General features: G+C 44.3%; 1 protein-coding gene across 2 annotated transcripts; it reads left to right on the top strand.

Annotated features, from left to right (window-relative positions):
* The first annotated feature begins 4,502 nt into the window (after nucleotides 1–4,502).
* Nucleotides 4,503–18,853, top strand: LOC103635154 (ABC transporter C family member 14). 2 transcript variants are annotated; one of them, XM_020542610.3, is made up of 13 exons: nucleotides 4,503–6,075; nucleotides 9,566–10,318; nucleotides 13,828–13,872; nucleotides 14,608–14,928; nucleotides 15,009–15,095; nucleotides 15,174–15,800; nucleotides 15,882–16,046; nucleotides 16,164–16,458; nucleotides 16,563–16,777; nucleotides 16,892–17,197; nucleotides 17,287–17,350; nucleotides 17,960–18,199; nucleotides 18,356–18,853. In XM_020542610.3, exons 1-13 carry the CDS (start codon nucleotides 4,720–4,722, stop codon nucleotides 18,454–18,456), a joined length of 4,575 nt encoding a protein of 1,524 aa, XP_020398199.1. In that variant the 5' UTR covers nucleotides 4,503–4,719; the 3' UTR covers nucleotides 18,457–18,853. The 2 variants fall into 2 exon arrangements, with proteins under 2 accessions (XP_020398199.1, XP_008655904.1); XM_008657682.3 differs by lacking the exon at nucleotides 13,828–13,872 and having other exon boundaries at nucleotides 4,534–6,075.
* Nucleotides 18,854–22,176: the final 3,323 nt, after the last annotated feature.

Genomic DNA, 22,176 nt, shown 5'->3' with positions numbered 1-22,176 from the left:
CTGTGTTGTAAAAAACATTGTAAAATTTGTATGCTGCCTTTATGCGAGGAACATTTGTAAACTGTGTAATTCATGATGTAATATATTTATTTATGTAGCGTGAAATTATCGTACGCACGGTTTTTTGAGCCGAAGGCAAAAAAACATCTTCTTTTTTCTTTCCACGCTTCATGAAGAAAATCCTTTTTTGTCGAAGGTCTTGCATAAGGAATACAATTGCTGAAGTGACACTATTGGCCCCAAAGGTCTTGCAGAAGGAATGTCTTACCGTTTAAGAGCAACCGCTAGAGATGCAGTATCTTTTCTTTTGCCTTGATTTGTTTCATAATTCCTTAACAAAAACACACTTAGTTTCGTAGGTCAACCACTTTTGTGGATGAACGAGCAATTTCCCTTCTTCTCCCTTTTTGAATGATGTGAAATGATGAATGGTGCGATGATATGATGTAGAATGATGCGATGATGTGATGCGAAAATTGAAGATAGAAAACACTTCACAACAATAAGACTCTGCATCCCCTTAGGAACGACTTTGGAGTCTCTTCACCTTTTACTTAGGTGATATTTTAGCTCTGCATCCCCGTAGAAACGACTTTGGAACTAAGCTCTGCATCCCCTTAGGAACGACTTTAGAGCTTCTTCACCTTTTACTTAGGTGGCATTTAAGCTCTTCATCCCCTTAGAAAACGACTTTGGAGCTTCTTCATCTTTTACTTAGGTGACATTTAAGCTCTGCATCCCCGTAGGAACGACTTTGGAGCTTTTTTACCTTTGATGTTACACTCGATGGTGTAACCATAGATTTATTACAACGTGTCGAAGGTTGCACCTTCTCAAATTGTTTCTGAGGCAAGAACATGGAGCGAAAGAAATGAAAATTACAATAGATATATATCAAGTTGAGGAAGCATGAAAAGAATTATCCTACGCATGATCTGGAATTAGTTGTCGTAGTGCACGCTTTGAAGAATTGGAGACACTACATGATTGGGAACAAGTGTAAAATCTTCACGGATCATAAAAGTTTAAATATATCTTCACGCAGAAAGAAATCAACCTAAGACAGCGAAGATGGCTTGAGTTAATCAAAGACTATGATTTGGAAATACAATATCACCCAGGAAAAGCAAATGTAGTGGCAGATGCATTGAGCCATAAAGGTCAAGTGAACAGTATCACTACTCATTTTATGTCGCAAGAATTGTGTTGGGAAATGGAACAACTCAAACTTGGTATGCTCAATAATATGGAAGCAACAATTATGGAAGTGGAATCTACTTTGGAACAGGTGATTCATAAAGGACAAGAATCCGATGAGAAAATCAAGGAAATTAAGGCACAGATTAATATGGGAAAAACCTCAAATTTCACCGAGGATGAACAAGGCATTGTATGGTTTAAAAAGAGATTCTGTGTACCAGACATTGAGCACCTACACCAACTTATCTTAAGAGAAGCTCATGATTTGGCTTATTCTATTGACCCTAGAAGTACTAAGATGTACCAGGATCTAAAGGAAAAGTATTGGTGGTACGGTTTGAAAAGAGATGTTGCTACGTATGTTGCACTTTGTGATGTATGTCAACGAGTTAAAGCCGAATACCAAAGACCAGCAGGATTACTACAACCTCTCAAAGTACCGGAATGGAAATGGGAAGAAATCAACATGGATTTCATAGTTGGATTACCCCGTACTCGTGATGGCTATGATTCCATATGGGTTATAGTGGACAGGTTGACTAAAGTGGCACACTTTATACCCGTGAGACAACTTACTCGGGAGCCAGTTAGTAGAATTATACATGTCGAGGATTATTTGTCTGCATGGAGTACCGAAGAAGATCGTATCAGACCGAGGAACCCAATTTACCTCGTGCTTTTGGAAAAGATTACATGAGTCCATGGATACCAAGCTAAACTTCAGCTCAGCCTATCATCCGCAAACAGATGGATAGATAGAAAGAACAAATCAAGTGTTGGAAGATATGTTAAGAGCTTGTGCTCTAAAACATGGTAGAAGTTGGGATAAAAGTTTGCCTTATGCAGAATTCTCATATAACAATAGCTACCAAGCAAGCCTAAAAATGGCAGCGTTTGAAGCACTTTATGGACGAAAATGTAGAACATCGCTTTATTAGAATCAGACCGGAGAAAGTCAAGTATTTGGTCCCGAAATTCTCCAAGAAGCAGAAAAACAAGTGCAGATTGTTAGAGAGAATTTGAAAACAGCACAGTCGAGATAGAAAAGCTATGCTGATAATAGAAGAAGAGAGTTGATCTTTGAAATTGGAGACTTCGTATACCTTAAGGTTTCACGAATGAGAGGAATGAAAAGATTTAAGGTTAAGGGAAAATTATCTCCTCGCTACATCAACACATTCAAAATTTTGGAAAGAAAAGGTCAAGTAGCGTATCAGTTAGAGCTACCCGATAGTTTATCGGACGTGCATGACGTATTTCATGTATCACAACTTAAGAAATGCTTAAGAGTGCCTGAGGAACAATTACCTATGGAAGAACTCAACGTTAATGAGGATTTGACTTATTCGGAGTATCTTATCATAATTTTGGAAACATCCTGCAGAATTACACGGAGTAAAGTTATCAACGTGTGTAAAGTTCAGTGGAGTCATCATTCGGAAGATGAGGCCACTTGGGAAAGAGAAGATGAACTCAGAGTAGAAATTTCTTAATCTTGAGGACGAGATTCTTTTTAAGGGGGTAGGTTTGTAACACCTCAAACCATCAACTAAAAATAATGCACTTAGAATATTGATAGTAATAATAGTAAATATTTTTTTTCTTTCAAGTGTTTGATCTAATTGCATTTAGAATGATTTTTGTTTGCTCATATTCGATTTATGGTTGTTTTGTAGAATTTCTTTTATATTGAAAGCCTAATTAATTAATATAGAAACATTGGTCTAAAAATAAATATTTAGTTATAAATAAGTTTAATATAAGTATTATGATTTTTAGAATTGTTTAAAAATATATTTATTTATAATTTTGGAAAATAGGGGAAAAGAAAAAAACGAAAACCCTAACCATTTTGTCCCACCAAGGCCCATTCCCAGCCCAACCTCCCTCCACCTCTCCCTCTCACTCACTTACCTGCGGGTCCCACCTGTCAGGCCCTTCCCCTACCTCCAGTCGCGCCCTGGCCGTTGGCCGGACCGTCCGCACCTCGTGCCCGCGTCGCATCCACGCCCGGCCAAGCCACTTGTGCCCGCGCTAGGCCGGACCGTCCGCGTCCAACCCCTCGCCTACCTGCGCCTAAAACTGTCGTCGTTGGATCTTCCTCTCCTTCTCACATTCACTCCACTAAGGAAACAGACGCCATCAATGGCTTTGATGGACACCGGCGTCCCTTCCTCTCCCTCGGCGTCCTCTCCCCTCCCCCTCCTCCTCTATAAAAGGGCAGCCGAGCTCCCCCTATCCCCTGTCGAGCTCGCCCCCATTTCCTCTCCGTCGCTAAGGGTTCCTCACGCCTTCGCCGTTGAGCGCCCGAGCTCGCCGAGCCTCTGCACGCCCACACCGGAACTCGTCCATACCATCCGAGCCCCCGTCCGGACCGTCTGGGACCGTGCCGAGCCCCATCGTACCGAACCCTCGCCTTGACACGCGACCGAGCCATGTCCCCCACCGTGCCTCGCCGGACCGGCCGCCATCGTCTGTCATCGCCGTTTATCGTCAGGTTGTGAGCAATCCGAAATAGTTTTGTTAATTTTCAAAAACATGCTTTGAACTAGTGTATGAGATTTTACAAATTATTGTATTGGGATGTTGGGATTCGAAATCCATGTGTATGTAAATTATTAGTATATGTACATGAATTGTTATTAGTCAAATCATTTGGTTATAATGGTTTTAGAATATTGGATTAAATAGAGTGACAAAATTTGGTAGACATGTGGTAGTACAAATGTGTTCATTTTGATGTATGCATAATAATTTTTTATATCTAACAATATGTATAAGTGATAATGTTTAACATCAATAACAAAGAACGTATGTTTTAATTATAATTTAAACGGGGATGGAGATCTCCGTTGTGGATTTATCACCGTGGGAAACAGGGATGAGGAAGAAATGTTTTCCATAAGCGGTTTGTGGAGATCCCGCAGGAAAATTTTTGCATCGCGGGTACGAGGATGGGAGCTATTGGTGGCGGGGAACTCCCCCATCCCTACACCAGCCTTATGCTGTGCATGAAGCTGCCTTGTAGAGGCGTGATGCATATTCTGGCGACGCAAAGATTAGGACGGAATACGTGGGTGCCATATGGTGCTTAGTAAGAAGGCACGGCAGGCAGACGACTGCACACGTCATGTTGACCGCGCCGTTTGCCGCCCGCTGTAGCACGGCAGCGGCGGAGACAAGCGCATGGTTCTCAGCACGGATCCACGGGATGCTGGATTGTGGAACCACACCACACAAAAGCCAGCCGCTATTGGCCCCCCTCCGCTGGCAGTTCTGTTCCGTTCGGCTGCCCCGGCACACGTCGTCTCTGCCACTCACCGCGAGTCCGCAACCAAACAATAAGAAGCAGCCTTCCTTGCTCTGCGTCAGTGCATCTCCTTCCCCTCCCCTCCTTCCCCTCCCCTCCTCTCGTCTGGGGACTGGGCGTCTGGCTGGCACGCAGCCAAGCCACACACTCCCTCGTCAGCCTCTGCATGCCACGCCGCCCCTGATCACCAGAACCCGCCCGGCCGCCGCATGGCCCTCGCGTCGCAGCCGCCTTGGTGGCTCACCACGGAGGCTTGCGACCTCCCATCCGCGCCCGCCGCGGGGCTCGGGGAATGGGTCGCCTTCCTCTTCCTCTCCACGTGCTCGCAGCAGATGCTCCTCTCCGCCGCGTCCGCCGTCTTCCTCGTCGCGCTGCTCTGCCTCGGCGCCGCCAAGCTCATCTCCACACGGCGACGACGCCATGGCGGCGGCGCCCTCAACGGCGACAAGCAGCCGCTGCTGGACAGGGCCGGGGGGCGGGCCGGGGTTCGGGTCGGCGCCGGGTTCGTCGTCGCGCTGGCGGCGTCCGGTGTCCTCGCCGCGTTCTACGCCTCGCTGCTCGTCCTTTCCCTGGTCAACAGAGGCGGCGGAGAGGGCGAGGCCCTGGAGGCGGTGTTCCTGGCGCTGCAGTGCGCGGCGCACCTGGCCGCCGCGGCCGTCGTCGCGCACGAGAAGCGGTTCCGCGCGGCGGCGCACCCGCTGGCCCTGCGCCTGTACTGGCTGGCGGCGCCCGCGCTGACGGCGCTCCTCGCCGGCACCTCCGTCGCGCGCCTCGTGGTGGCCGCCGCTAGGCTCCCGGACGACGCGCTCGCGATCGCGGCGCTGGTCCTGTCCCTTCCCCTCCCGGTCCTCTCCATCCTCGGGTCGACGGGCATATCCGTGGCGGTGGTCAACGACGCCACCGGGGCGGCGGAGGAGGAGACGGCAAGCAACAAGGCGACGGAGAAAAACGTGACCCCCTACGCGACGGCGTCGTGGGCTTCGCGCGCGACGTGGGCTTGGATGAACCCGCTGGTGCAGCGCGGGCACCGCGCGGCGCTGGAGCTGTCGGACGTGCCGACGCTGGCACCGTCCCACCGCCCAGAGCGCATGCACGAGCTCTTCACCCTGCACTGGCCGTCGGCGTGGGCGTCCAAGGACAACAACCCGGTCCGGCACACGCTGTTCCGGACCTTCTGGGCGCAGTTCCTGCTGAACGCGTTGCTGGCGCTGCTCCGGCTGACCGTCATGTACGTCGGCCCGACGCTCATCCAGAGCTTCGTGGACTTCACGTCCGCCGGCGGGCAGCGGCCGTTCGGGGAGGGCGCGCGGCTGGTGGCGACGCTGCTGGCGGCCAAGTGCGCGGAGGCGCTGTGCAGCCACCAGTACAACTTCCACTGCCAGAAGCTGGGGATGCAGATCCGGGGCGCCCTCATCGTGGCGCTGTACCGCAAGGGCCTCCGGCTCTCGTGCTCAGCGCGCCAGAAGCACGGGCTCGGCATGATCGTCAACTACATGGCCGTCGACGCGCAGCAGCTCTCCGACATGATGCTGCAGATCCACTACCTCTGGCTCATGCCGCTCCAGGTATACATACATACGCCCCATCCCTAAGGCATATAGGAGTATTCGCTACGTAGACCACTTTTGCACGCCGTCCTCGCATCATTGGCCATTGCCTCCCATTCTCTCTTGTTTCGTTGGTATTCTCTGTTGTTTCTTTGGTCGATGGACGGACAACCGAATGCGGTTCTCCTCGCGCCTGCGAGGCTGCGCACGACGACGTCTGAGCTGCACGGGTCGGCGGGTCGGCGCTGAGCGCGGTTGGATCAGTCGCGGACGGCTCGTGCGGTGTTGGCAGCTTTTGGCACTGGCTCTCTCTCCGCAGCTCTGCTCCAGGGCTCCTCCTGGAACTCAAAACTCGAACTCGTTTATAACGGCCCACATGGTTTTAGGGGATGTTGGGGTGGGGTGGGGTGGGGCGGGCTTGCACCGTTGCACGTATTGATTGTTCCGTGCGCCGCGCTCCGCTTAGTTGGAGCACACAAGTAGTGCCCTATATATAGTAAGTAGGATTAATTGTATACACGTTTTTATAAAATTAGATACCTAGTTTATTTGGATCCTAAATGAAACAACTAGGTATTTCATTTGGTTTCCAAAAAAAAAACAGTGGCATAAATCTGATTTCTCGAACCTGGCAAGTAATAGGAGTAGCCCAGTAGTAAGCTAGGCACCGACACGACTGCTAGAAAACACATGCAGCACTTTATGTATTACAGTTCTTTGTGGCTGCTGTGCATGTTTGATGCTAGCGTTCCCGCAGCAGCCATCGTGCTTCCGGCGTCCACAAATGATAAAGTGCCCTTGCGTCGGTACGAGTACCGAGTACAACAGTACCAACAAAATTCCAACTTCCAAGTATGTTTTTAAAAAGAAATTAAAAACCCCTTTCAAGTCCAGGCCATGCAACGCGGTCTGGAATCTAGGTTCTTTTTCACATCTATCGCATTGCATAGTACTCCCTCCGTCGTTGAATAGGGAATGTTAATTTTATTTTCTAACAAGCAAATATTTCTAGTTTTGATAAAAAAAAATATGTCAAACAAATATATATAATCAATTTTTTGCTAAAATTTAGGTACTTGAATTTTAGTTTTTTGGTAGACGGTTATTACATATTTTCCATATTAGAATTATATATTTTATATTAAAACTTATTTAGTTCGTTACAATTTATTTATATCTAATTTATCATTTTTTATTTTGAGAACAAAAAATCCATTAGTCAAAATTATAAATTTTATTAAACTAATTATTTTAGTTAAAAACGATTTATAATTTATAATGATTTCTAACAGTAATAAAAAATAAACATATTATAATACAAAGATAAATAATAAATCACCAAAATAAAAATTTTATTTATACCATAATAATTCATGTATGCAACAGTTTATTTTTACTAGTTGACAAAAATATTAGGATTTATAATGTATAATAATATTAGGAAGATTATATTACACTTGTTTAGAGATGTAAGTATTGCTAATATTTTTATCCTTTCAATCAAAATTTAAAAGAGTTAAAGTGTATCAACCACTAGTTCCGTAGCGATTCATTTTAGGAACAGCTTCCAAGATGAATGTGTCAGTGACGATGACGACGACAGACCACCTCCGTTACCCACGTAATCCAGCATCGTTTCATGCATATCCTTGGACACTCCGTCATCGACTTCGATGTTGCTGTTGTTCGCTTCGTGGGCTTCTTCCACTTTGTCACCTCGGATAATATCATATTTTTTCTTAGATAAAATAATTTATATTATTATATTACTATTCGGTCAAAAAATTGTCTATAACAAATTTATTTAAAAAGAGATTCGAAAGTCTAACAAATGGTATTAATTATGTACTGTAAAATACTTCCTCTATTCTAAATTATATATTTTTTATATATATCTAAATATATAAGTAAAGACTATAAATTTTAGATAATAAATACTTTATAATTTGGATTTAAAACGGAGTGACACAGTAGTAATGATAACGAGAGAATCCAGAATCCGATCCTGGTGCCTTTCTCTAGTCTCTGGCACGTGGAAGACGAATCAAATCAATCGTGTCGACTGTCGAGTGTCGACGAAGGCGACGGGCACGACGGGTTTTGCCTCAAGACCGTGCGCTGCTACCTAGATGCGGACCTGGGCCAGGTGTGCATGCTACTCGTGTTGGCAACTGCCACTGTGCCTGCCTGATTCTCTCACAAATACGAAACGTACTGCTCTCTTTTCTTGTTCGCTTGGGTACCAAGGAACAAAACAGCAGAACACGCCACGCCAGCTGCCAGTTCTGCTAGCTTTATCAGTTTATAATAAGCTGTAGGCACAGAGCACATGGAACAGGTCCCGACGATTGATCCCCCAGATAGCGTCGCCAGTCACGAGTTCACCGCAACACATTTTCTCATTCAATTCATCTCATGTGGTTGGGATCCGACATCCTGGGGTACCGTGGCACCTGCACCGCACGTATTGATGAAACCGCGCGCGGCTTTTGTTTGTTGTTCCTGACAAAAGGACCGTGGTAGCTTAGCTAGCACTAGCAGGCATCAATACCACTTTTATGATGCGCGCAACCAGACGGCATTGCAGCAACTGAGGTAGTAGTACTAGTAGGCTGCAAGCCTGCAACAGTTTCCTAATCTGACCACACGCATAGGACGGACGCTCGTACGTTCTGCACTACACACGCTTGAGCATCTTGCCCTCTTTCCGTCTAGATTAGACTAGAGAGGTGAAATTCTGCTACGCTAACCGGTGGAGGCAAAAGATTCAATATTGGATTATTGAGTCTCCCCCACCGGTCAACCTTCATCTATCATCGACCACCTCTTAAAGCCCCTGTTATTCTCTCAAGCTGGAAATCTACGGCCATAGTCCACACTACCATAAGAATGTATGTGTCTTAAAAAGATCATTGATTAACGAAGACGACTAGTGTTTTAAAACGATCGTCGAGAAGAGGTCAAGTGTGGCTGGCGATCGTGCCACGTCGACGCGAGTGTCACCACCCTATTTGGGGTATTTTTAATTGCTGCGTTCATATTACTCTTATCGAGCACAGTAGCCAGTTGATACAGAAGTTTTACTCTCTCTCTCTCTCTCTAGTAGTATAGTTTATAAAGCAACAATTTACACTTAAATCATGCTTTTGTCTTGTATTATCTATTATGGTTATTGGATAGCATATTTTATAAATTTATATATTTAATAGATACAATTATGTTAAAGGTTGTGAAGGCTAAGAAGTGTTTGTTTGGGATTATAATCTACTCAGATTATGTAATCCAACTTATTTTGAATTAAGTGCAACTTTAAAATAAGTTGGATCATATAATCTAGGCAGATTATAATCCTAGGTCTGATGCCGAAGTGGTTAGCATGCACGGTTTTCCTAAAGTTAGTGGTTCATCTGCTTTAGTATTTTTGTGGATCGTCGTCGTTGATGTTGGACTTTGTACCGTGGTACCGTACGTTGATGGCATGCATCGTGCTATCGCTGAATCGATGCAGGTTGGCGTTGCTCTGGGCCTGCTGTACACGTACCTTGGCCCCCCGGTGACGTCGGCTCTGATCGGCGTTGCCGGCGTGATGGTGTTCGTGCTCCTGGGCACCCGGCGCAACAACCGGTACCAGTTCTCGCTGATGAAGGAGCGCGACCAGCGGATGAAGGCGACGAACGAGATGCTCAACTACATGCGCGTCATCAAGTTCCAGGCGTGGGAGGAGCACTTCAACGCGCGCATCGGCCGCTTCCGCCGCCTCGAGTTCGGCTGGCTCTCCCGCTTCATGTACTCCATCTCCGGCAACATCATCGCGCTCTGGAGCGCCCCCGTCGTCGTCTCCGCGCTCGTCTTCGCCACCTGCGTGCTCGCCGGGGTGCGCCTCGACGCCGGCCTCGTCTTCACCGCCACGTCCTTCTTCAAGATCCTACAGGAGCCCATGCGGAACTTCCCGCAGGCGATGATCCAGGCGTCGCAGGCGATGATCTCGCTGCAGCGCCTCGACTCGTACATGACTAGCGCGGAGCTTGACGAGGGCTCCGTGGAGAGGGACCCCGCCGCGGCGTCGGGCGGCATGGCCGTGCAGGTCAAGGACGGCGTGTTCGCGTGGGACGACGAGGTGGACGCCGGCCAGGAGGTGCTGCGCGGGATCGACCTGGACATCCGTACGGGTGCGCTGGCGGCAGTGGTGGGCATGGTTGGCTCCGGCAAGTCGTCGCTGCTGGGCTGCATCCTCGGCGAGATGCGCAAGTTCTCCGGCAAGGTACGCACGCTACACGCATAACCTTCTCCTTACTAGTAGTAAGTATTGAATGCACGTGTGTCGATCTGCATATTTACCTACGTGGTAAGTAAACGGCATGGTCCATATATATGCCACTTCGCATCCACGCCTGCCTCTTCTTCGAACAGCACGGATTTGATCAAGTAAAATGTGGTCCTATATATACGATCGACATTAATAATACGCGACATTTCACCAATTGAAAACAGATCAATAATGTGCCACGTACGTTAGCACTCGTTGACGACACAGGTATAGAATCGTACGGTGGCAGATAGTCTAGCTAGGCAGTACTGTACAAGCAAGCAGGGGTCAGGTGTTCCAGTTTCTTGGGTGCATCTGCATCACCATAGTAGAGTCGGGTCCCGGTCGTCCCGTGCCCTGCAACTGCAAGAAAGCATGCAGACGATATATCTTCGTGTATTCGATTCGAGGCCTTGTCTAACTTTGCCTGATCATGGACAATAAATCAATAATCCTATATATAATGACGACATACGGTCTGATAATGTCAGCACGTAGAAGGTAATCAACCCCCCACATCGATTTAAAAATAAATCCAATTTAAGTTTGTAACAAGTCAAATTCTTAGAGTTAACCAAATTTATTTAAAAATAATATCAATATTTAAGGCTTACTATACAAATTTGTTTCATAATTGATTTTTTGGTACTTATTTGTTACTATATATATGTTTGCATGTTCTATATAAATTTAGTTAGATATGAAATCTATATTTTGGACCCCCGATCTATATTTTGGGACAGAGCAATATAACCGAGCCCTACTTTACAATAGATGTCTTATGTACAAATTTAGATTTCCTCCATCCTAAAATAAAGGTATATACGAGGAGTTAAGGCTCTCTGCCTCTCTTTGGAATACATAAATTTTATAGAAATTATACATGTATTTCACATATATTAGTTCATTTTTATATTAAACTTATTTAGAAATATAGATATTAATATATATATTTATAGATTCAAAATAATTTGACTTCTAAAAGGCTAAATATGCGTTTTTGTGTGTGTGTGTTGGTGGGGGGTGGGGGGTGGGGGGGGGGGGGGTAGCTGGCTGGCTGGTATGGGCCGTGCCTGTCCGTTCATTGATATCACCTATCAGTCACGACTCACGACACGGGGTAGGAGCAAGCGTGCAGCTGCAACTTTGACCTTGTTTCGATGTTGTAGTTTTAACAAACTCTAGTATTAAGAAACTTCGGTTTTAGAACAAGACAAAACCATGGTCCAGAAAAAAAGAGTCTAGAACGGAATTTCTAACGTCCTGTTTGAAACCTTAAAGCTAATAGTAAGCCAGCTAATAAATTATTAGCAGAATTAATCAATAAACTAATTATTAGCTGCAAGGTAGCTAATAATTAGCCGTGTATTAAAAAACTCGACCTGCGGGGGTAAGATAGTCCCCGGGTATTATATTAAGAAGAAGACCTTCTCACCTATGCTTTGGCGTGGGACAGACGAGAGGATTTTTTTTTAACCACATACTGAAATTCGCTCCTACGGGGAGTTGAACCCAGGACCTGAGGAGTGCTACTCAGACCACCTAACCAAACCAACTCAGTTAGAGGCCCTTTCGCAATTAGCCGCGGTATTAGCTGATGGCGTTTGGACCCAACAACTAATTTTTTTAACTAACTACTCTCTCCATTTCTTTTTTATTTGTCGTCGATTATTTCGAAAAATAAACTAGCGGACGACAAATATTTAAGAATGGAGGTAATATTAGTTTTACATGACTAAAACTAAATAACAAGAGTTTTACCAATACCTTTTTTTTCAAAACTACAAAGATCTTCTTTATATCCGAATTCCGAACACTGTCATAGTTTTCAAAACAAAAGTATTCCGAAAAAAGGGCCCGTAGTAATATTTTCTTCAACCAGTTTAATGCAATGATTACTCAATTAAACGTTCGATTACCACTCGGGAATTTAAGGAGTTGCTGGTCAGGCATGAAACCACTCCACGTACGATGCTTACATTTTCTTTTGAATGGAGTCCGAAAGACGCTGCTTTTCTTGAAAGCAATTGACATGATGCTAAGTGCACTTGCTTTGAAAGAACTGAAACGATGTCCCATTTTCTACAACCTAGTGTCCTAGTGCAATAGTACAGTCTGCACGGCTCTGCCAGGCACATATACTACTGTACTTAGTACATAGCACTTGGTATAGTTTTTTGTTCATAACACGGAAAAAGCCCTGCAATCATGCGAAGATAATTGTATGTGATGAAGGTAACAGCAATCTGGCCAGTAGATACGACAAGGCCGCACGTCACATGAGCAAGGGCAAGACAAATGATCTACCACTCGTAACAAAGACCCATTCATAGATATCTCGATCGGACGTCACAACTCACATGTTGACCCATTTTAATCTACCACATATTCAAATAGTCTATCGCCCTGGAGTAATAATATAACCTAATGTTGAATGTTGGATCTTTTTTATTACAGAGAAGAGAAAATTAGAATCTACTCTTTAATTTACTTATTTTTCCAATACTTTTTTTTCCTTGCGTGCAAAATGAATGTTCTCCCGTCTCCTCTTTCTCTCTCTCCCTTTTACCTCATCATACAACCACTTGCAGCCTTTTGTTTTTTTCAACACGTTTCTATCCCTATCTCTTACTTTCTTATTTTGTGTTCTTTCTTCATATTCCAGTGCTTAGATGTATAAGGTTGTTTTTTAGTTATAGGATGGAGGTGAGGTGACCGGGTGGCTGCCTTCTGTCCTTTCTCTGTCTGTACTAGTATATTAATTATTTTACTTCCATATACAACAAGACAAAACGCATGTTCCAAAAGGCTATCACGAATCACGATCGACGTTGGTACTTTTTTCGCATGGACGGGGCTGCTGCGTTTTGTCCGCGCACGACGCTATGAGTTTTGCAGCAGTAGCTGTGCCTGATATAATTTTTTTTTGGGTAAAAGAAGGGGATTTTGTCAGCAGGGGATTGCTGCTCTGTCAGCATGAAAGGCAAAGCAAAATAATTTACCGGGGTCCTACTTCTACAGAGTCTGATTGAGTTTTATGGAAGATTTTGTGTCGTTTCCAGCACAGCATTCAGACAGTTTTCACTCGAGATGCACCCATGCATCCAGATATTGGAATCTGGCTTGGATACCAACTCCAGCTTCCATTTTGGAATTGGGTATCCAAGTAGCATATACTATGTCATTATGTGCCAATGTGCATGAGAATATGAGATCAATGGATATGATCTTGTAGCGCCTACTATACTAACATTACAAAGCTTTAGTGCCCTGCATCATTGCTCTGCATAAAGAAATCTAAACTAAAGAGTGGTACATTATTCATTTGAGTATTTGCCGGACAAGGAAATAGTAAACTTGTATCTTCTGGATTGCTACGTTTCTGCAGCACTCTGGCTTCGAAGCAGAGTCTTTATGAGAGAGAGAAAACGGAACAGAATATTAACTAAATATCATGTTTGCAGTGGCGAAGCCAAGGGGGGGCCGGATGGGCCTGGCACCCCCAACGGGTATGCTCTCTAGTGGAAAAGTATCATTACTTTGTGCTTCCTTAAATCTAATACTTGCCTCTTTTGACATAGAAAAGGCATGCTCTCTAGTGAAAATGTATTATCCTGCAGATTTCTCAATTTAAGAAAGAATGCAATTAGAATGCCAATTGCCACATTTTCAACTTGATGTTTGCAACCATCCAGAACTAAAGGGTTTATCATCTTTGGCTGATTTAACAAGTGAATTAGTTAAACTGGATAAAGATTCTTCTTATCCGATGGTAGATAAATTATTGAGATTACTTTTGACTCTCCCTGTATCAACTGCAACCACAGAGAGAGCCTTTTCAGCTATGAAATTTGTGAAGACACGTCTTCGAAGCAAAATGGGAGATGCCTATTTACGGGATTATCTGGTCGTTTATATTGAAAGGGAATTAGCGGCAATTATTAGTTCTGATGATATTATCAAGGCCTATGATATAGCTAATACACGTAGAGCTAAATTCAAAATAACTGAGATGTAATTTTAATTTGTTTGACAAAATAGATATTTTTTTATTATACTGTTTCTTAATGAAGATTATATATCAATATATACATTGTGGTTGGTTCCCTTACTATTTTTATATTGCGTCCTTGCTGGTTTGGTTGCTTGGAGGCTAAGCCTGCCCCCTCTGTCTTCGGATCCTATAACATGATGTTTGTGTCTGCCTACATGCGCGAGTCCTATAACATGAGAGACATCTGCAGGTAAAGGTTTGCGGCAGCACGGCATACGTGGCGCAGACGGCATGGATCCAGAACGGCACCATTGAGGAAAACATCCTGTTCGGGAAGCCCATGCACCGGGAGAGGTACAAGGAGGTGATCAGGGTGTGCTGCCTGGAGAAGGACCTGGAGATGATGGAATTCGGGGACCAAACGGAGATCGGGGAGCGCGGCATCAACCTTAGTGGCGGGCAGAAGCAGCGCATCCAGCTCGCCCGCGCCGTCTACCAGGACTTCAACATCTACCTCCTCGACGATGTATTCAGCGCGGTCGATGCGCATACGGGCACTGAGATCTTCAAGGTATCCCATGCATCTCGAGTTTCTGTTCAGATTCCTAAGGGAACGAGCAGCAACAGACTGATCCTTATGCTTGTGCACAGGAATGTGTTAGAGGTGCACTCAAGAACAAGACCATAGTACTCGTGACACATCAAGTTGATTTCTTGCACAATGCTGATATCATATATGTAAGTGCATTGTGTTTTACTAGCTAGTATTTACAGTAGTAGCTGGACTCATGCTGAAACCAACGCAAATGCTTCCAGGTGATGAAGGACGGAATGATCGTGCAATCCGGCAAGTACGATGAGCTCCTCCAGGCAGGCACCGACTTCGCGGCACTGGTCGCAGCGCACGACAGCTCAATGGAGCTCGTGGAGAGCGCGGCGCCGGCGAGCGAGCGCGAGCTGCCCCTCTCCCGGCAGCCGTCAAGCAAGAACGCGGCGTCCAACGGCGACTCGTCCTCGTCCTCCATCGTGGCGCCCAAGGCCGAGAAGGCGTCGGCGCGGCTGATCAAGGACGAAGAGCGCGCGAGCGGGCACGTCAGCTTCACCGTGTACAAGCAGTACATGACGGAGGCCTGGGGGTGGTGGGGGCCGCTTGTGGTGGTGGCTGTCTCCGTGGTGTGGCAGTGCTCTCTCATGGCCAGCGACTACTGGCTTGCCGACCAGACCTCCGACGGGAACGAAACCTCGTTCCAGCCGTCGCTGTTCATCAACGTGTACGCCATCATCGCTGCCGTCTCGGTGGTGCTCGTCGCGGCTCGCTCTTTCATTGTGGCGTTCATTGGCCTCCAGACGGCGGACCGGTTCTTCAAGCAGATCCTCAACAGCATCCTGCACGCGCCCATGTCCTTCTTCGACACCACGCCGTCCGGCAGGATCCTCAGCAGGGTACGGCGACGCTGAGGCATCATCCTTTTTCCTTTGTTTGATGTAGCTCTTGGTGCTCACACGGCTTGTGTTGATCCGCAGGCGTCGTCAGATCAGACGAACGTCGATCTCTTCCTGCCGTTCTTCGTCTGGATGAGCGTATCCATGTACATCACCGTGATCAGTGTGCTGATCGTCACGTGTCAGGTGGCGTGGCCGTCCGTCATTGCCATAATCCCTCTGGTGATACTGAACATCTGGTACCGGGTGAGTTTGTGCTGCCATGCCACCGTGGCAATGGCCAATGGCAATAGCTCTCTCTGATGCTTGTCCTTATTTGTGCACTTGCTCCGTGATTTGATGATCTGGTATGATTTACACCAGGGCTATTACTTGTCGACATCGAGGGAGCTGACTCGCCTCGAGTCGATTACCAAGGCTCCAGTGATCCACCACTTCTCCGAGACGGTTCAAGGTGTCATGACCATCAGGTGCTTCAGGAAGGAGGAAAACTTCTTGCAGGAGAACCTGAACCGGGTGAACTCAAGCCTGAGGATGGACTTCCACAACAATGGTGCCAACGAGTGGCTCGGTTTCCGGCTCGAGCTGATTGGAAGCTTTGTTCTCTGCTTCACAGCCGTGCTCATGGTCACATTGCCGAGCAACTTCGTGAAGCCAGGTGGTCTTCTAACAACCGATTGCCTTTCGCTATCAGGAGTTTTGTATGGAAGTTCTGGGATATTCTCTAATTTCTCAAACTCTAAAACCCTTCTCATGGTGCAGAGTATGTTGGTCTGTCACTATCATATGGTCTATCTCTCAACCAGGTGTTGTTCTGGGCCATCTGGATCAGTTGCTTCATTGAAAATAAAATGGTCTCAGTTGAGAGGATAAAACAATTCACAAATATTCCTTCAGAGGCCACATGGAGGATCAAGGACTGCCTACCAGATTCTAATTGGCCAACAAAAGGCGACATCAATGTCATTGATCTTAAGGTAGATTTCCTAACTGATAGTTTGATACAGTATGTTGTTTAGTTAGTTCAATACGGTGATGTGGTTAAAATATCTGAGCATTGAAGTAACAAAAAATTGTCTGTGCTTTTTCAGTTTAGGTATAGGCACAACACTCCTCTAGTGTTGAAGGGCATCACAATAAGCATACATGGAGGAGAGAAGATTGGAGTTGTCGGCAGAACTGGTAGTGGGAAATCAACACTGATCCAGGCACTGTTCAGAATAGTGGAGCCTTCTGAGGGGAGAATAATCATCGACGGTGTTGACATCTGCACTTTAGGACTCCATGACCTTAGGTCACGGTTTGGTATCATACCTCAGGAACCTGTTCTCTTTGAAGGGACCATTAGGAGCAACATTGATCCGCTTGAGCAGTATTCCGATGATGAAATCTGGCAGGTATATATTCCACCAGTAAGACTATCTTTTATCTGATTATCTTTATCTGTCGTCTGTCTCATTAGAAGCTAAACATATTTCCCTTTTAGGCATTGGGCCGCTGTCAGTTGAAAGAAGCCGTAGCTTCAAAACCCGAAAAGCTTGATGCTTCAGGTATTTTAACTATTAAGTTAATTGTTTAATATGCTGTGAAAATAATGTAAAACTTCATTTTTCCTATACACCCTTCAACTTTACATATCGTTCGGACTTCAACAATCCAGATTCTCCACGTCAAAACATGTATAAAATAGTGTTCTAAGACTACTGTATGTCTGTGCATGAACCTAATTGAAGATGCTTAGTTTTTCCTTGTAATACCACTGAACCTAGAGATTTCTTAAAACATCTGTTGCATCTATTAGCAGAAACGACAATCAAAACAAAGTAGATCAACCAACAACCACAGATCACAACACATAGATTTACGTGAAAACCTTTCAATGCGAAGGGAAAAGCTACGAACAGCAGCCAGACGAAACCTTCATTATAATGTGAAGTGTTTACATAACACCGTCCTTAAATGGCGGCTTACAAGAGAAGTAAAGATGATGACACACCGCACAAAACCCTAATTAGGGTCAATAATATATACTCCGGCCTAAGCCTCCGGCGACGGACCTATGCTTCGGTCGTCAACACAGCATCATATTTAGAATTTGGATCACAAACTCAACAGCACCTATATATGACAATGAACTTGCTCTTTTGTTCACCTACTAGTCGTCGACAATGGTGAGAACTGGAGTGTTGGACAACGTCAACTGCTATGCCTGGGCCGGGTGATGCTAAAGCACAGCAGAATACTGTTCATGGACGAGGCCACTGCTTCCGTTGATTCCCAGACCGATGCTGTGATTCAGAAGATCATCCGGGAAGACTTTGCAGCTTGTACCATTATCAGCATTGCGCACAGAATACCTACGGTGATGGACTGCGACAGGGTCCTGGTTATAGATGCAGGTAACCACATAGAACTGAACATTGTTAACCTTAAGGCAGCATTCCTACACTGAACTTCAAGTTCCCTAGCTAGGAATAGCATTGGTATTTTCAGAACTCCAGCTCAAGCTTCCAAATCCTACTGTCAATCTAAAATCTGAATCGTTTTGGTACCAGGACTAGCAAAGGAGTTTGACCGGCCTGCAAATCTGATCGAGAGGCCATCTCTGTTTGGAGCATTGGTTCAAGAGTACGCGAACCGTTCGTCCGACGTTTAGCATTTCAGGGTGGCATAATTTTTTGACTCGAGATTTGGGAGGAAACAATGATTGGAAATTTCTCGGTGTGGTGAACGAGCAATGCTGCATTCATGCTCCAAATAAAACTGCGAGCCCTCAAAATTTCGCGAAACGTAATTGGGTCATGTGGAAGGCCAGAGGAGAAGCCACGATCGGATGAAGGAGACATCGAGATGACTAGGATAGTAAGTAGTTATCGAGATGTATTTGAGCGGTTTAAGCTGAAATTTTAAGACTGAGCTGAAGACGATGTATGAATCTATGTATTGTTCAACTAGAATATTACTGCGCATGCAAATTTTCTGCCGACTGTATCTGCTATTCTGCTGTATCAAAGTGAAAATCATGGAAATTGCCGCAAATATTTGCTCCTTAAGGATTGGTTTGGCAGCAATAGGGAAAAAAATCCATGAAAAAAATCCACCAAAGGGGATTTAAATGGCACTTCAATTTTCTGAAAGGATTTCCCCCACTAGGGTATAATTTACTGTCACCCTTTGGCAACCAAGAGTTTAGTCCAAAGTTGTTTTAGTCCTAAAACGTAGCCAGCAGCAACTCTATACTACTATATTGGATGAGAATGTTATCCATCATCAGAAAATGGTTCATTCATAGCTATCTGATGCTATAAACAACACTTCAAAAAATTAGGAAAAAATCAAACAAAGTAAACTGAAGCATAGTAAATTGGTTCATCCATCATCACATCACACTTTATCCATCATCACAATAGTTTGTCAAGCAAACTGAAGTAGTAAAAGACAGTATAAGCATCATCATCAGCAAACTGAAGCATCAACACAAACTAAAGCCACTATCAACAAAATGTTTGTAGCAGGACACTTCTTTTCATGAGTCATGTGCCAGATTGTGAAGCCACCGTCAACAAAATACATCTATTTTTCTTACTAGAGCACCAATAGCAAACTAAAGTCACTGTCAATAGAAGATGCGCTCAAATTTGTTCCTTCAGGTAGATATGGTAGAGGCAGCGACAGGAGATGGAAAGAGATATTGCAAGGAAGCATAGTGTTAAAACAAACATACAACAAACCAATCAAAAGTCAGTATGCAAAAAATTCAATCATTGGAACCTACAAGTGGATGTTAAGCTTATGGCACATAGCTTAACATACTTTGACTACCTTATCTCCAAAATATAGCCACTGACAACTAGCTCTAGCTGAGAAGATTGCAATTTAAAGTAAAATTTGAAATAAAGATGCTTGAAAGAACATACCAATTTGCTCATATCATTTGTTCAGGCCATGCATCACTCCCACGAAGCAACCTACATTTATAAAAATGATATTATATGCTTGTAGTCTACAATATTGCATGCTTAGTAGATTCAAGTTATGGCATACCTAATTTTGCGCTTGAGCCAAATTTTTCTAACATCATGCTCTGTTGTTGTTAAGAAAATCTCTCGGTTTGTCGCAGATATGAAAAGCTCCAAAGCATATGATTTGTCCACTGTTGTTAATCCATCCATTCCTTTCAATTCAGCCTGACACTTGCTAATAGAAAATTGATCCTCTTGCCTCTTATGTTCGTTAAGAGTTTCAAGTGTTTCTGTATTTTGGATCTTTTTAAACTCCACATAACTTTCAAGAGCTAATACAACATGGATTTGCTTACGCTTCTCCCACTGCCACCTTCTCTCTAGCTTGATTCTTGATTAGATGGGACAAATTGAGCTTCAGTGGGTTCATTAGTATTGACTGGGACAGATTGAGCATCAGAAGATAGATTGAACACACTTGTGGTTTCTTTTCCATCCAAATCAAGTGAATTAGTACTCAAGGGATTGAGACTTTGTCCAGACACACTCCTGGATGGAGCTGAATGTGGAGGAAGATCAACAACGGTTGATGTGAAATTTAACTCTCCGGTAGCCACACTACCTATACAAAATGTAGCAGAAGTATACTCTATTGTGAGAACTACTGATCAAGAAATTAAGAACAAAATGCTATTGGTTTGGTATGCTGTTGATCAGCAGGACAAAAACAAACAGCTAGCTCATCACAGTGCTATTGGTTTGCTATGTTGTTGAACAACATGAAAAAATATAAACAGCTAGCTCATCACAAAAATAACCAAAATGCAGAAGTATACACACACACCTTCATATAACCCTTCTAAACTATAAAAAGAGGGAATGGCCTGTTGCGAAACTTTAATACCTTTGGGTGAGCCTATTAAATGCAACACAAAATATATTATTAGTAGCAAAAGCGAACATATTGAATGCATAAAGATAGAATTGTACAAAGAAAGTTTGCTTACGCGAATCAGCCTTGGTCAAACTTCTGGTTCAGCTAGTACCATGCATAGGGTGTCATTCCAACCAACCCCGCTTTCTTTTCTTTAATCCCTTAATGCCTTGTAGTATCCTTTAAGCTCTCTCTCCTTCTCTTGCAGTTGTTGTTTAGAGAAATGAGCTAGAGGGAACTTTTCATTGAACTTGGTAGTGATACTATTCCATCCATCACGATTCCAACCATTTTGACCTTTGAATTTTGGATTATCTTTGTGATCATGCATTACATCGACTAAGCCTTTCTTGTACACATTGTTCCAAATCATCCTTTATTCAAAACTGAAATTGTGGAAATAATAGTATATAACTAAGCAACTTTAAGTTCATAACTTGGCAACTAGCTACATGACAAACTACAAACCATAAAGATTTCATAAGTAATAATAGTAGGCAGCTCACATCTAGCTATTGTAGGCATCCTATTATAACATCTAGCTATTGTAGGCAGCCCACATCTGAAGTGCGATCTGATCTCTTAGAGCACTTCCATCACTTGATTCTGTGTCATTGAGATAGTTGATATCTCCCTCTAGAACATCAACATATTGACTTGGAGAGATGTAATCAGGTTGGTTGTCAAGCCATCTTTCGTCTCCATTTTGCCCTCTAATTATGTTGTGAAATGCAACAATTACAGCTGTGATCCTAATTTGGTTCTCTATGGGATGAAATGTGCCTACTTTTAGAATTGGGAACCTTTTCTTTAGAACACCGATGGCCCTCTCTATATGGTTACGAAGAACTGCATGGCGATGGTTGAACAACTCTTTGTAGTTCGCATAACCACTTTGTGATGAACGACGCCTCCTAAACTCGTTGAGATGGTATCGAACCCCTCTAAATGGTGCAATGAAGGATGATGTATTTGCATAACCACCATCTACTAGATAAAACTTTCCTTCTGACACACTAAATCCTTTGCTAATAGCAGATCGAAGCACCCCTGCATCTGAGGCTGACCCCTCCCATCCACATGAAATAAATATGAAATTAAGGTCAAAGTTGCAGGTTACCATAACATTGTGTGAAAGAGTTCTTTTCCTGTTTCTATATGGAGGGGCCCTATGTTCTGCTATGGTGATGGGTATATTGTGCCGTCGATTGCACCAATACAGTTCTGCAAGGAAAAGAATAAGGAAAGATATTGAGGCCATGTGGCAAATTGCAATGAAAGGAAAACAATTAAGCAAATTGTGTGTTTGGAATTGATAGCACACCTGAAAAAAATGGCATGAACCTAGAATCTTGCAATTTTGGTATGAGTTTGGATAGAGCTAGGAAGCTTCACAAAACGCTGAGTTAGTGTGGGAACAATATCAAATACTTCGGATATTTTTCTATGGATAGTCTCTCCACTATGTTGAAAAGCCTTC

The sequence above is a fragment of the Zea mays genome, chromosome 8 (assembly GCF_902167145.1).
Source record: "Zea mays cultivar B73 chromosome 8, Zm-B73-REFERENCE-NAM-5.0, whole genome shotgun sequence".
Classification (NCBI taxonomy): domain Eukaryota; kingdom Viridiplantae; phylum Streptophyta; class Magnoliopsida; order Poales; family Poaceae; genus Zea; species Zea mays.
The sequence above is the reverse complement of the archived record's forward strand: the minus strand, read 5'-3'. Positions and strand labels throughout refer to the sequence as shown.